A 16,894-nucleotide genomic window follows, 5' to 3' on the forward strand; every position below is an offset into this window, starting at 1 on the left:
CATAAAATGTCTGTCAACTTCGAGTGTGGCGAAGCAAGATATTCTGACCCCCTGCATAATTTAATTCTGGGGCCCTCTCCCAATAAAAACAGTTATTTAACGGGTTTTTGTGGGCTCACATTGTGTCTGTCCCTCCTCCCGCGCCTTTGATTGGACGTTTGCTACATTTGAAAAATATGGTCTCCTGAGACAGTCGGTTCGTTAGAAATTATTTTCCTCCACAAAAATGTATTTATAAGGAATTTGAAGACGTAAATGTTTAAAATAAGTGATTGATTGATGACGTGGTCTTTAAGGCATGCTCTGCTACGTTCGGATGGGCTGAGAAAATTCGCTTCCACAGACGTTTTTGAATCAATCAATCAATCAATCAATCAATCAATCAAACAATCAATCAATCAACCAATAAATCAAGCGGGATGTCGTGGGTTCGATCCCCGGCCGAGTCATACCAAAGACTTTATAAAAATGGTACTAACAGCTGCCTCGCTTGGCGCTCATCATCAAGAGGTTAGTGTTAGGACTGGTCGGCCTGGTGTCAGGATAATGTGACTGGGTGGGATCATGCTACATGTCTGCGGCATGATGCCCCAGTGCTAGACATTACTATAAACTGTCACATTGCAGACACCGTAGCGATATGACTGAAAAATTGGTAAACCTACGTTAAAAATCCAAATCACATCACACATCACATTATCGATTCTTCTATGATAAATTCTGTTCACCCACCCACTTGCACGCTTAATCACCTGCATACATACTTATCTCTGCACTTACTTGCTTCTCCAGCCACCCACTCACTTATTCGCCCTGATGCATGTATTCGTCATGGATATGTGTATTTCCTCTGTTTATTTCTCTTTTCCAGGCCTGTTTTATTTTACCAGTGAACACTCCTACTACATATAAACCTGCAGGAATGATGATTAGACAGTACTTAAAAACATGCGTACTAAAAATCATGATTTAAGAAACCTTTTCTCTTGTTTTCTGCAAATCCGTGTCTATTTCCGGTTGAATAAAAGACCCTTTAACAAATGTTATGAAACTTGTCAAATTTATTCCAGTCAGTCGTGGATGTCGTACTCATGACATTAATGAGTTAGGATATTGTTTTACATGTTGTTTAACGTAAAACAGGGTTCCTGTATCTACTATCTTCATATTAGGATTCATACGGTATAAATGGAACGAATGGTGTCCCCGAACAGTGTCGCCTGTCTTTATTCCAGATCGGTATTACTGGGTAATCAGAACTGGCCAAAATTAAGTTCACATCATATCAACAATGTATGTAGATATGTATGTAGGTAGATATGTATGTAGGTAGATATGTATGTAGGTAGATATACGCAGACAAAGGGGTAATTATTTCGAAAGAGTATAATACAATTTTAAATGTTCTTAATGATTCTTCAATTTTTTTAGCGGATGAATTCAAGCGCTGAGAATAACAAATTATCTACTATGCTGAAGAACCATGGTTTATATGTGTCTCTCGCTGTAATGAGAGTTACGTATGTGCACCAGTAGACTGAGCTCTCTCTGTAACGAGAGTGACGTATATGCACCACTAGACTGAGTTCTCTCTCTGTAACGAGAGTGACGTATATGCAACAGTAAACTGAGCCGTGAACAATTAAATTGCACGTGAAGTTGAGTGTTCCTCTTATGACCTTCTTTCACTGGAATTAGATATAAGAATTTTTCGGGGACATAATACTCAGTTTGAAGTTCCCTTTATAAAAAAAAAATATTTGCTCATTTATAGCCTTATTAGCATCTATAAGGACAGTTTTAAATGTTTGTATGTGTGTGTGCGCGCGCGTGCGCGTGTGTGTGTGTGTGTGTGTGCTTGAGAAATCTTAAGATAGTGTCTTGTTCAGAACATATTTATGATGGAAATTCATTTGTATGATTTATATGCTGACGTTATCTCACACACGTGATTTATGTTAAGCAAACATAAGGCTGCCATAGCGAAAAGGGAAAATAAGTAACTAATACACCGCCATTATGGATGTGAGAACGAAACTAACTTTTTCCATGTAGAAATGTTAATATTTTATTTAACAGTCATGTAAATCAGATATTTTGCCGTTAAACAATGTAACAAGATACAAAAGAGATAGTTTCTAAAACAAAAAATTTTCTAAAACAAAATCCTCACTAATGTATCAAGAGATTTTAGATTTTTGTCTGGGTAGTGTCATATTTGTATTGACAATGAAATATTTATTAAGAACACTATTAGCTACTTCTATGAATACAATATGAACATGAGACGATCGATATTCAGACGGGTTTACCTCTTCTTCATGTAAGAATAATCAGAAATGTTTGAGTTTAAGTGGTGCAAAAGTATCAACACATATTTCGAACCAGTATTTGGTTAGTTATGTACATTGTAAAGATGTAAAAAAGCTATTGTGGTCATCAGTTTATGGTTTTAATCTTTTATCGATCTACATGTCTATTAAATACTGAGCCATTATTTTCATGGAAAATTAAATCATGTTGCATATAGTACAGGCCTCAGTTCATGTCTTTGGATATGAAACTTTTTGTATATTGAAATATTATTGCACTAGTCAAAAAATATTACTGTTGGTTTATAATTGTAATAAATCTCTACGTAAACGCTGAAAAAATAAACAAAAGTGAGTAATCGCACAAACACTCTTATTGGCGTTCCCAAATGTTCATTTTTCAAAACTCCTACAACGTTTTTGTTTACTTGCAGAATGTTATTGATTTGGTCTTGTGATAGTTACAAGCATCTATATAATTGATACTTTGTTTCATATTGTCATAAAAGGTGTTTGTCTAAAAACACACACACACACACACACACACACACACCGAGTCGGTGTCAGTCATCAACAGTTTTAACAAGTTCATAGTATCTATTATTTTTAAAATCCACCATCCTTCGATCCATATAGTAACTTTTGTTTGATTTTTCTTCATATTCACAAGTATACATCGTCAATAAAAATTTTCCTTTACAACGGAAGATCCTTTTAATGTATTAAGTCTTTGTTTTCATCTTACATATCTTCACTCTTGTCCTTTGTCTAAAGGTCTACATTTTTTTCCCAGACACTTCATGTTTTCATGAATCTGAAGATATTCTTTTCAAAATCATTTTTGTTGTCGTTGTTGTCTCAAGGGCATATTCAGCTCCGTACAAGGTTTAAGCGACAGTTGTTGATTGAAAAGGATAATTCTGTGAAATTTTGTAATTTCTGTCATAATTGTATATAAAGGTTGAGATTCATGTAGTGGACAACATATTTATTTTGTCTCAAGTACAAGTGTTTAATCTTTACAATGATCAAGAAGATACCGAGGAATATCTATATCAACCTATAGTTTGTACCGATTTGATTATCGTCGACGATGCTTAACAAGTTTTCATTACCCCTTCAGCTTCATATATGCTCGTCCACATTAAGTTTTTGACACGCAAATGTTAACAAAGTGTCCAGCCATAACAATCTACATACCATTACAGTATCATTAAGAATTTGGTTCGGATTCTTCGCATTCATCGTCATTTTTTCCCCTTGCCATTTTCCACAATTTGATTACGCATAGCTATTTGGGTTCAAAGTAAATCCTCCCATAATGCCAGAGTATATGAAAAAATCTTGTATGTTAGCAACCCTAGTTCAAAATCGGATATTTTCAAACTAGCGTCATTTGTTGGTAGATGCAGTCTGATATTACGCCGGACCTTCAAACATATGTCATATAGCATCAATGAATTTTTCACGTAGCATTAAGTTTCAGCCTTTTAGTGTTTGTCTTTAAACGTCTCTTCTCTTGAACATGTCTCCTTCAATCAGTCTTATGTAAAATGTGAACCTCTTCTAACTACAGATCACGTTTACAAAATTGTTTTGAACGACAATTCGTATTTACTTTCGTATGTTGACGTAGTAACTTTGTTTAATTTCAATATTTTTTTTCTCACTAGACGTATTCGATTTTTGAACCTTGTTCTCTATCAAGTTATATTTATAAATTTCAGCTTTTGAGTTAGATTTAGTTAGTGTCTATCTGTAACACTTAGTGATAGTGTTTACCTACTTAATTTAACCTTGAATGCATTTTTGAAGTTTAATGTACCTATTGGTTTGTCTGAAACAAGCAATGACTATCTAATAAGTTCAGGTTTGTTTACAGACAAAATTTATCGATAATATGTGTTTTATTGATCCATCCTAACATCGAATTTCAAGCTTATTTTAAATTTGTGTTTCTCCACTCTACTGTCGAATTTCTGACACAGTTGTCGGCTATCGTGAAGTTTAAAGTAGCATACAACAGGCGCAGACCGGAAATCGGATTGTAATAATGATTAAGACAGTTTAATTTATACTTTTCGTACTTGTTATTACCTTTTGTCAGTTTCTCCTGTATCTGTTTTTGTATTCAGTCAATGTGTGTGTGTGTGTGTGTGTGTGTGATTTCTGCAGCAGGATGCCCCACTATAAACTACCACACTGCAAATATCGTAACGATATGACTAAAATTGTTAAAGCTACGTAAACCCCCCCCCCCCATACACACATTTATTTAGAGACACGGCATTTCAACCTTTGCCGCAGTATATGATTACTTTTTCAAAACATTACTACTTCAGTCTGCTACGACGCTATGGTCTTAAACTAAGTAACAGAAAAGAGTGATTACCAACAAGTTTTGTAAAATTGAACAAACAATTTATTTCCCTAAAATAGAAAGCGACAAATTAAAAATAACTTACAGCATGGTAAATGTAATCCTAAATCCTAAATAGTCTTGAAAGTTCTATCACTATTCCAAAAGTGTTGAGTATTCCAAATGAGTTCCAGTGGTAATCCAAATGAAGATCATTCCATTGTGCTTATGCGACAATAGTCTTGGTATATCCCAATTATAAAATTCAAAATGTCTTTAAATGAATTCACGTTAATTCCAAAACAGCTAGTAAATCCGAAAGTCTGACAACTTTGTGATTCCAATGAATAACTGAAATCAATAAATAAATCCTCTCAAATAATCACAACTATTTGCCTCTTCCTAGACTGATATTGGTGCTAGGAATAAACAATTTTCAGTCAATTATCCCTTATATGAAACACTTAGATGCAGTTTCAGATGGTAGAATAATCATCTCGAAATCACTAACTTGTCAATACGTTCAATTACTTTAGCAGCTAGCCAATCAGAAATTAAATTTACCTGGAAGTTCCAGAAACAGATGACCTACACTCATAACTCATGAACATGTTTACTCCGATTCAAAATACATCCCGCTATCTTGAGGATATGAAACGTGTTTAACTAAAATGATCTCATCTTAGAGAGCACAAACCTACAACAACAAAAAAATTAGAATTTAATGTTATTTACTCAGTGACCCATGCAATATATAATCATGAAAATTTGTAAATATGCATAACAAATCAAATAAAATAAATATTAAAATGTGAGAAATCTCTTTCATGCTATACCTTTATTTTTTCCGAAAACACAGTCATCTGTTTTGAAAAAGCATCTTCTTTCTCCACCCAAAGATAATCTTAAAAATCGGTTTTTGTCTTGAAACAAGCGTATTAATATATCAAGACTTTTTAACTTTTGTTGCAATAAAATAATTTATGGTTCTCATAAATAAAAAATTATTTTATGGATCGGAGACATATCTTAATGAAATAAATTGATTTTGATTTTGTGGGGAGAAGGGGGCAACATTCGACAATTTTGCAATGGCTTTAACAAGTTCCTTATGTCCTATATTCATTAATAACACGATTTCGTTAGATTTGTCACGTAGCAGACAACATTTCCGACACGTTTTTGATAAGAAGGGACCCAGACTTAAACCCCTTGTCTTGACCGTTGCTCTAGTAGTGGAAAAATGTCCCCGATATGACGTTGAATCCGACCATTTTAATTGCCAAACCTGCAAAATCGGAATGTAGAGTCATGTAGGCTACGATTGGCTTCAGCGTGATGTTATTGTATAATAATGTATTAGTGTCATTCATTTAAAAAATGGTTTAGGTAGGAAAAGTAACCGTATGTAAGTTATGGAGATGGAATAGCTGTCATACATAATATATCATGCACTTTGTGGAAAGATCCAGTACTGTTATCAGTCCATGACTAAATGTCATTAAAGCAAATGCCATGTTCTGTTACTATAGTAATTTCATTTTATGTTCCCAAGGTACATGTATATACAATGTACAATTTTTCCACCATCATGGCGACACAACTCTCTCTCTCTCTCTCTCTCTCTCTCTTTGACATTGGTTTTTCGAAGGTTTTCAGCAGCATGTTTTTTTTTTCTTCTGCTGTTTTACAGCACAACACTAGCACAGAGGTTATTAGTGCCGAGTGCAATTAAAATAAAGCTCTTTTTTGGGGGACACACCAATGATGTCGTTTCATGGGTCAAACTGGTATTTATTCGATAAAATTAGATATCTCATAAACAATATAAGATATAATATAAAACGCTATAAAATATCTCATAAATTCATAAAGATGTATAATAAAATTGTTCATTATTTACGATAAAGTATATATTTTATGATATATCCTACAAGTATTTTGTTATCTTATAAATCTTGTTCGATATATAAACTTTATGAAATATCATTTTTTTTAAATCTCGATATCTCGTAAATAAAAATAGGACTTTTTCTAAACTTTATTACGTAAATTTATAATATGACTTTAAAAATGTTTATTATGAAATATATGTTATATTTATTATGGAATATGTTGAGGTTAGTCAGATATATTATAACTTGATATGATATCATATAAACTTCATAGGATACTTTGTAAACATTATTAAGGTGTTTTATATAATAAATAAAATATCCGATGTAGTTTATAAGATATCATTCGGAAAAGCAAGATATCTTACAAAGTTTATAAGATATCTGATAGAATTTAAAAGATATCTAATGAAGTTTATAAGATATATTAACGTTTATTAGAAATCTGACAAAGTTAATGAGATATATGAATTAACTTTGTTCAAATAATTTCTTTTTTATTTTATAATATATCTCTTACAAACTTAATCAGAAATCGTGTGAACTTTATCAGATATCTTTTAATGTTCAGGATGCATCTTTTTAAATTATAAGATATTTTGTAAAATGTATCAGATATCGTAAACCTTATGAGATATCATACCAATTGTATACAGATATCGTAAACCTTATGAAATATCATACCAATTGTATACAGATATCGTAAACCTTATGAGGTATCATACCAACTGTATACAGATATCGTAAACCTTATGAGATATCATACCAGTTGTATACAGATATCGTAAACCTTATGAGATATCATACCAACTGTATACAGATATCGTAAACCTTATGAGATATCATACCAGTTGTATACAGATATCGTAAACCTTATGAGATATCATACCAACTGTATACAGATATCGCATAGACATTCTGAGATACATCATTACCCAGATTAGATCAAGAGACCTAATTCAGTTTATAAGATACTTTAAAAGCATATTCAACTATGTTTACAATTTATTAAGATATTTGAATTAAAATTGTATATACTATCTCTTATAAGTGCATATGAGATATATTATGAAGTACTTAAGATATCTTAAAATGTTTTTGTGACGTTAAATAAAGTTTATAAGATATCTATGTTTTGGAATAATTAGTAATCCACCACCCACCCACCCGCCATGAGATTGAAACAACCGGAACACGTTTCCCAGAGTGATGTTTCTTTTCATTTTGATGGGGTTAAAATTATGCCCCGGAAACGTTGAGGATGCAAGATATATATATATATATATATATATGTGTGTGTGTGTGTGTGTGTGTGTGTGTGTGTGTGTGTGTGTGTTCATATCATATTCTGAACTAACATGTTAAAAAGTTTACAATGAATTTAGCGCAGAGTAATCTCATCTTTAATATCTTATCGCCCTTGGGACCATTTGCTACTTTAATGCATTTATCTCCCTTGGGACACTTTCTTCTATGCGCCATGTTACCTTCCTGCTGCTGTAATGAGAATGAAATCAAGCCAAGTACAGTAAAATATTTCAATAAACGATCATAACATTTTTCAAAGCTGAAAGTATATTGCTTTTATATGCTGTTTTTATGTGTGGCGTTTTTTTTTTAAATATACATTAGATAGTATATAGTGAAACACAATCTCAAGTTTTATCTGATGCACGATAAGAAACGACAGTGTTAAAATATAGATCACGGCATGCGTCTCACAATCTATAAATTCTAGAAGATAAAAGTGACACCAGTCTTTCACTCTTCTCCAGACGAATCGATTGGAGGATGAGGTTCGCCGTCTTTCTGTTGGTCATTGAAGCAGTTTACCTGTCGTCTGCAACACCTAGTAAGCAGAAAACTTTCCATGGGTACGTTTATTTGCTTGTTCGCTTTTCAGTCAATCAAACCATATGGAATTTCGAGACGCAGGCAATACAATCATGTTTTGAAAATAGAAATTATAGAAATCCAATAATGGTGATGATGATGTTACTCCTACTGCTACTACTACTACTAATACTGCTGCTGCTACTACTACTACTACTACTACTAATAATAATGATAATAATAATGTTGCTTGAGTTGACTATATTTCAGGAACTGATATAATTTAGGAGTACATATCATTAGTAAACTTTTTCATGGTCTTGGAAATTAAATAATTTTTACTTTGACCCGATTAACATATTTGCTAACTGCATCCATGAACACATCATTCACCTACATTCACAGCGAAAACCGCTAAATAAATAAGCATTGACACTCCCCTGGTCGTTTGAGCATTTCAATACATTCCTTCAACGTATGAGTTCTTCCTTCACTTAACAACACAGATGGGTGACGTGTACTACGAGATTCAACACAAGAACATACGCTTAACTTTATGACGTAAATTCTTGCAGAAAATGAGTAATATTACAGGACCGAGCTTCTTGATTTTGGTTGCTGCGAGAGAAAAAAAAAGAAGAAAGATTTTTGGATTATATTTCTAGATAACAGTTTATCCAAATAACACATCTACGTGCTCACTCTGCCTCGACTACAGGATCGAAGAACCGACAAAGCACTAAATCACCTTTCCGATAATTAATTTGTAATTAATGACACTCATTTTCGTTCGACTTCCGAGCTATCTAAAGAGATAAGTCCCTGGCCCCTTTGCCTCAACTGATAGTTATAGGTCACTACACCTCTTCGTGGTAGATAAGGATGACGTTGAATTCATGTTCGTATTAAAGGAAAGCGATTTTTGAAAGTGATATTGTACTGAGAAGCATTTCTTTGTGTTCTTTGTGGTGTACTTATTTCTTAGTATTCGATATATATATATATATATATATATATATATATATATATATATATATATATATATATATATATATATATATTTGTGTGTGTGTACATACATACATATACTACTAATAGACAAAAATTGCTTTCTTTTTTTCACGATACGCATTAGCTCAATATATGAAAGTAGAGTCTGGCACTTTTGTGTCAATGCTAATAACTTTAATCTTTACTTCAAGCTGCTAACATTTTTAAACACTGTGCAGATTTTCTGTGATCTAATCAAGAAAATATAATTTAAAAAAAGCAGCCGGAGAAGGAACAAAATTAGCAAAACCTTGCTTGAATTCACGATGTTGTTTCTATTAGACACATGTCCAAGTACGGACAATTTTATTTCCTTGCGTCTATATCTTTGTGCTTCTGGAAATTGAAAGGCAAAAATGTTTGGAAAACAGATGTTTTGAAACTTAGTAAAAGCTGTACCTATTTTGCGAAAATAGTGATTGCTCTTTTCAGAGTAAATCCTATCCTTAAAAAAATCACGTGGTCGAAATCATATAATCATATATATCTATGCTGCAACGTACACTAATTTATCGTTTCCAAGCAACGCTGAACCTAATTCAATATTAGAACCTATGTTTGCTGCAAATTAAACTTGAGGTTTTAATTTTCTTTATTTAAAGTGTAACAGATGTTGATGCTATAATAAATGTAGACGCGTTTTTAATAGCTATTCCCCCTCCATTGTCAACATGAATTTATGAAGTTGAACCTGCCATCACTTATTTAGTATAGTGTTAACTTGAACTGAATATTCATGCGAACATGAATGATTCTTGTACTCAGTCCTAGTTTCATGTTATTTCTTGCGCAGGCCACGAAGCATGGCTGTTAGATAAGGGAAAGATTGGTTGCAAGTTCTAAATGCCAGTGAATGAAAGATATGTCGTTGATTGCGAGGTTTTCACCTAATTGGCTTATTCAGGGAAAGGGCTTGTCTCCACGTGGATTTAGAGTAAAATTCAGAATTAATGTAAGGTAGTTAAAAAATTTTGGTAATTTTTTGGTACATTATAGCCATTTTTGGTACATTATAGTCATTTTTAGTACGTTATAGTCATTTTTGGTACGTTATAGTCATTTTTGGGACATTATAGTCATTTTTGGTACATTATAGTCATTTTGAGTACATTACAGTCATTTTTAGTAACTACTTATAGAAAACAGAACAGAATATAGCTATAATTATCAAATCCAAAATAGTCCCAATTTCCGTTTCTAGAGAAATTTTGAAATCATTAGCCGAAGCAGGACCAATCGCAATTTTCAACGTATATAACTCTCGTTATTTTGCCGTATTGATCTGATGTCCCGTTTCATTTTGTAATTTTTTTTTCAGACATAAGGTGCTAGATATATTACCTACGACAGAGAACGAGCTGAAATCAGTATTAAATCTTATAAAGGAATATGAGGTAATTTTTTTAATTTATATATCAGCTTGCCGTGTTTTACATATGCTATTAAATATTTCTGACACTTTGGAAATATTATTGCTGAATAAATAAATAAATAAATAAATAAGTAAGTGAATATATAACACTTTAAATATACCCCATTTCAACTTAATACGTACGGTGCTGAAATTAGGCGCGACTAACGAAGTAATTCAAAATTACAATTGTCATAAAACATACATACACACATACATACATACCGCACGCACGCACACGCCGCACGCACGCACGCACGCACACACACACACATGCATACATACATACATACATACATACATACATACATACATACATACATACATGCATGCATGCATGCATGCATGCATGCATCCATACATACATACATACATACATACATACATACATACATACATACATACATACATACATACATAGAGAGGGGGAAAGAGTTGGCATTACCTAAATGTTGACTTTTTGAAGCAATCTGTTAGACTAGATGGGTCATCTACATATGAACTGTGATTGGTCAGGTTGGTATATCTAACTTATACATAGCAAGGTAAGAAAAATCTATTATGAATTGGTTGATTTCACTATGTGCGAAGTTAAAGGCTAATTAGAATTATTCGACAGTCAGTTTATACTCATAGATTGTGCAACACGGTATCAAACTTCTAGGGGCCACTGCCATCTCACCTCTGTCTGCGCGGGTTCGAGTCTCAGACTCGGCTAACGTGGGTATGTGAGAATTTCTGCCAGTAGCTTCTCGTGAGTCGGTGGTTCTTCCCGGGGTTTTCCAGAGTTCTTCTCCACCACTTATACTGGCCGCCATGTATAGCCTATCTTGTGCTAAAAAATGGCGTTAAACACTACAACAACAACATCAAACTTCTATTAATGAATATATCATGTGGCTACCGTGTCAATCCAGTCAATGAGATCCCGACCAAACGTATCTATCCACGATGACTGCTATGTAGAGTATGACCCACCGTATTGATTCTTCCTTTTATTTTGGACTTTCTTCCTTTAATGTTAAAATACAGTGAAATGACAACGTCAAGCAAGATGAAACAATCAAGTCCCGTCAACCGACTAATTAAGTAAGGTGCCCAGGCATAATTTCTACCAAAAAATGTCCAATATTTATTCGTTTCTTCTTTTCAGCTAGACGTTTGGCATGAGCCCAAGAACTTGAATGACAGTCTTCACGTACATGTAGAACCTGAAAAACTTGGACAGGTGCTCAGTCATCTTAATAATTTGGGTTCACGGGTCAAAGTCTGGATTGAAGATGTCCAAAAGTGAGTACACTATATGTTTGAAGTGGAATTTTGCCGTATCGATTTTTATTACACTAGATTAGATGTTCATTCAGCCAACTGAAATTGCCGTCAATTTGTTGTTACACTAGATCAAATGTTTTAACAACCAATTGTTCTGAGGGAAAGCTTTATTTATGGCTATCAACTGCGTGTCTGATCAATCTCACAATTTTCGTTAGACAAAGCACATGTTCATCAACTGTTAAATTATGCAAAAGGGGTCGGGCAACAAGTTCCCAAAAAATTACATTAGCCCTTCATCATACTTATATAGTTGGAGAAATTAATCACACATGACAAGAAGCAGAATAACAAATAATGATAGCGGTTTGTAAAAGGAAATAAAATATACCCAAGACAAGTAAAGGAAATAAAAGATACACAAGGCAAGTATATAATAGTATTGCCACAGTTCGGAAAGAATAGTGTTTACAGGGACGCCCGTAGAACATTTTCGGGGGAGGGGGGGACAGACACATTGTGGCCAGCTATTAAGTTTTATAAATGAAGGCCAAAACATGCTAGTGCCCCCTCCCTCCTTGCCCATGAGCGTTTAGTTTGTAATGTACCTGCATCACATATCAGTTAGTCATTGTACTGTCTGTGAAAATAAAATGCCTTTATATTTAGAACCCAAGGAAAAACATTAGTCTTCGCGCCTTTTATCCTTAATGTATCCGTATCCTTCATCTAAAGACAAGAAAAAACCGTAAATGTATTCAAATTTTGTTTAGTTTGGAGTTCATGTGAGCTAATTAGAAGAGTATTTGTGGATATGGGAAGAAATATTTCAATAAGAGTAAGAATTAGATTTTGCCTTTGAACCGTGTACAGAATGCAGATGAAAACATAACCATATTCACTTTCTGCTACTACCCCACAGCTGCACAAGAGTTATCGATTAGGTGATTGTCATACCGATCTCTTGAAAGGTCGTTACATTAGTTTCTTATCCTAGTTTGTATAATCGAGTATTTGCTATCACCAAACGATAATAAGAAGAAACGCTATTGCTTGTTTTGGGTTATATACTTTTTATGTTTTAACAAATCGCTTTCCGTTTTCACATTTCATGTAGAGTATTATATGTGAGAATAGAAGAGTTAAGGAAAGATTTTGTTGTAACGTCAAGTCTGACATTAACCCCAGAGAAGTATTGTCGATTAATGTAAACTGTATCTTGACCGCCTCTGCAAACAAAGGAGGAGGTAGTTCTATCACATAACTGGGCGAATCATTATAAATATTTATATGAAAGATAAAGAGTTTGTTGGCGTTTCTTTTTTCTGAGTGAGGGAACGAGTCTCATTCCTCATAAATATTGCATGTGTGGACATGACTGGTTATATCAGTGACTAACGTATGTGCCTCTGACTGAAATCGCTTACCTATCTGAGCCTGCACTGCAACGTCCATCCCAAAGGAAGTCTGCACTGGAACGTCCATCCCAAAGGAAGTCTGTTCCAGCCTGCACTGGAACGTCCATCCCAAAGGAAGTCTGTTCCAGCCAGCACTGGAACGTCCATCCCAAAGGAAGTCTGCATATTCTAAAATAGGTCTCATAAACTCTAAGGATTTTCTACCCCGTTTGTAGCTGAGAGTCTTGTAAATATTTATCGATTTAGATGCATTAAGTATTTTTCAATATGTAGACTCCAAGTCTAAGGCCCGAAATTTTAAGACTGGTCTTATCTGAGTGTATTCAGTAGCATCTAAGTTGATGGATGAAACCGTAACGTCAGACACGGTCAAAGGTCTTCGATGCATCGCAAAATATTATATATATATATATATATATATATATATATATATATATATATATATATATATATATATATATATATATATATATATATATATATATATATATATATATATATATATAATTTATTACTATATAGAGATAAACAGTTTTATCAATATTTGTATTATGTATAATGCACACTTATTAGAGATATAGAAAATAAATATATGAATATAAAAATAGTAATAATAATAATAATAATAATAATAATAATAATAATAAATAATAATAATAATAATAATAATAATAATAAACTAATGAATATAACACATTCTACGTGCCGGTGTTGTTTATTTTATAATATATATATATATATATATATATATATATATATATATATATATATATATATATATATATATATATATATATATATATATATATATATATATATATATATATATATATATATATATATATATATATATATATATATATATATATATGTGTGTGTGTGTGTGTGTGTGTGTGTGTGTGTGTGTGTGTGTATCTACATTCATACACACATACATGCACATGCACACATAGACGTACAATGAGCCACGAATATGATTTTATATATATATATATATATATATATATATATATATATATATATATATATATATATATATATATATCCATCGCATTGTAAGTAATAAAATAGGTGTTTTTATATTGGGTGGAATCATATGATCTTATGTAAGCAATATAACTAAAGCCACTGAATCTCTGTCCTTACTCAGAGAGTGGTCATATTTATAGGAGTTCCTCTTTTCCAGATTGATTGATGGCAGTTTTACCCCAAAACCCAGGTTGCATAAAAGGGCCATTCTGCAGCGCGGTCTTAACTTGGACAATGCGTATTACAGCTATAGCGAGGTAAGTAAATCGAGACGACAAGAGTCCTTAGGGAGCTAATCTGTTTGAAACAATTTAGATAAACTCATCGCCGTTCTCCTCCTTTGCATCCCTATTCTGATCTTTCGTCATCTTCTTTCTTCTCCTCCACTTTCTTCTTCTCCTCTTACAAACCTTGTGTTAGTAATTTTCACGCAAATGTTCCACTTGGCATAAAAAGTGACAAAATCCGTCACGAATAAAGCAACAGCAATGACGACAATGACAGCAACAACAACTACAACAGCCAAAGAAATAATTGCCTAATGGCAAATTACTTTAATAGAAGAAGAAAAATAACCCTAAACAAATGCAACAAATTTACATTGTAGACTACCTATTGTTATCGTAAAATCAAGTCACAAAGATGCATCTTTCCATGCAGTTACTCCTGCATCGAAAGGTGGGGGAGATGAATGTCGATACAGTCACATGCCAGTCTGTACAGTTATTCATTTTTGAAAATTATTATTGGTGTGAATTAAAGCTAGGAGCGATATAGTTATTGAATTTTATAAACTGAGTATATGGATTTAAAAATTAATTACTTTCCACCCAAAACTTTGATAGTCATCCTACACAACCGAAAACAGTAAGTTGGGAATTGCCTATATCGAAAGTTTTTTTTGAGCGTATTCCTAATCGACGAGCCACTCTGTCCTGTGTTTTGAAGCAATGGAGTATTATTATGCAAATTGTTCCATTTTGAATGTGTAACCATTTTTCATACATAAAATTAGTTCGAAATATCTTTAAACACGTATCATTATTTTTAAACGATTTGTTGTTTTGTCGTCTCTTGTCTGGTGGATACACGTACCTTAAATTCAGAAATTTGTGTGCGTTGAGAATAATGCAACAGCTTGTGAACAAACAAAAATACGAAAGGAAATCAATGCGAGCTCTCCGCGAATTAATGAAACTAATAAGGATTAACAAAATAAGAGACAATACATCTTAATGCGAATTTTCAACGTTGCTGTTGGTTGTTAGATTTGTTCACATGAATTATCATTGCATTATTGTTCTCAAGATACACACACACACACACACACACACACACACACAGATATAAGGAAACTCAAGGAACCACACAAATAATATTGTTATGTGCAATTTTCATTACAACTGATTTCAGATATTATAAAATGCATAGAAAGAGAATTTGCGATATGCTCGGTAATATCTGACATTGTGTTACATCATATGCCATTATAAATGGAGTTTTTATATCTTTGGAACTTAAACCACGTTTAAGGTTCTGATAAAGTCCTTCCTAATTAGTGCTGGATAAATATAATCTCTCCCTCTCTCTCTCTCTCTCTCTCTCTCTCTCTCTCTCTCTTTTGGAGGCAGATTTATATCAAGGATGAAATTACAGCAATGAGAAAATAATAGGTTATGTTATTTACTACAAACTTAAGATAGTCTGCTCTATTTCTCATGCTTCGAATTAACGCTCTTAAGTCGAGTTCACTTCGAATTGCAGATCATGGCCTATTTAGATTACGTCCAACTGAACGCCAAAGGAGTTCAAGTTAGCCAGCAAGTGTTTGGTCATTCTGCAGAGGGCAGAGCCCTTAGGGTTCTCAAGGTAAGATTAAGAATTAGGTTACACATGCCTAGTCATGGACATTAAGGAATTAATGGTTGGGGTGGACGATGCGGATGTGATGGTGGATGCGGTATTATAACTGCTTTACCAGTTCTTATCGCAGGAAAGCGATTGAAAATGCATGACAAGCACTGGATGGAACACCAGACATTTGCAGATTTATTATAAAAACAGGGGTTTGATGACGTTTCGTCCTTGATAAAGACCCAGGTATGACTGGTCGCGTTAGTATGACGTGTATTGTATATTTATATCTCCATATACATGAGCTGGGAATTCCCTTGTCAGTGTGTGTTAAGTGAAAATTAATTATGACAGAATGGTAAACAGAGAAAAGAAATAAAAACTTTTGGTGGTTTCTTTTTTTTTTTTTTTTTTTACACCGTGCACGTCTAACACACTATCCAACAGCTCTAACCACCACC

At 33.3% G+C, this 16,894-nt stretch overlaps 1 protein-coding gene across 3 annotated transcripts in view; it reads left to right on the plus strand.

Annotated features, from left to right (window-relative positions):
* The window catches only part of LOC149780784 (carboxypeptidase B-like), a 43,973-nt gene that overhangs the window by 1,522 nt on the left and 25,557 nt on the right, over positions 1-16,894 (plus strand). For all 3 annotated transcript variants that reach the window (XM_089937860.1, XM_089937861.1, XM_089937859.1), the window contains exons 2-6: positions 8,342-8,440; positions 10,768-10,843; positions 12,014-12,150; positions 14,737-14,836; positions 16,344-16,448. In XM_089937860.1, coding sequence (XP_089793986.1) covers positions 8,358-8,440; positions 10,768-10,843; positions 12,014-12,150; positions 14,737-14,836; positions 16,344-16,448 — 501 coding nt within the window. In that variant the 5' untranslated portion in view covers positions 8,342-8,357. The remainder of the gene's footprint in view (positions 1-8,341; positions 8,441-10,767; positions 10,844-12,013; positions 12,151-14,736; positions 14,837-16,343; positions 16,449-16,894) is intronic.

Source organism: Sinohyriopsis cumingii, chromosome 16, assembly GCF_028554795.1.
Source record: "Sinohyriopsis cumingii isolate HCF-2022 chromosome 16, ASM2855479v2, whole genome shotgun sequence".
NCBI lineage: Eukaryota > Metazoa > Mollusca > Bivalvia > Unionida > Unionidae > Sinohyriopsis > Sinohyriopsis cumingii.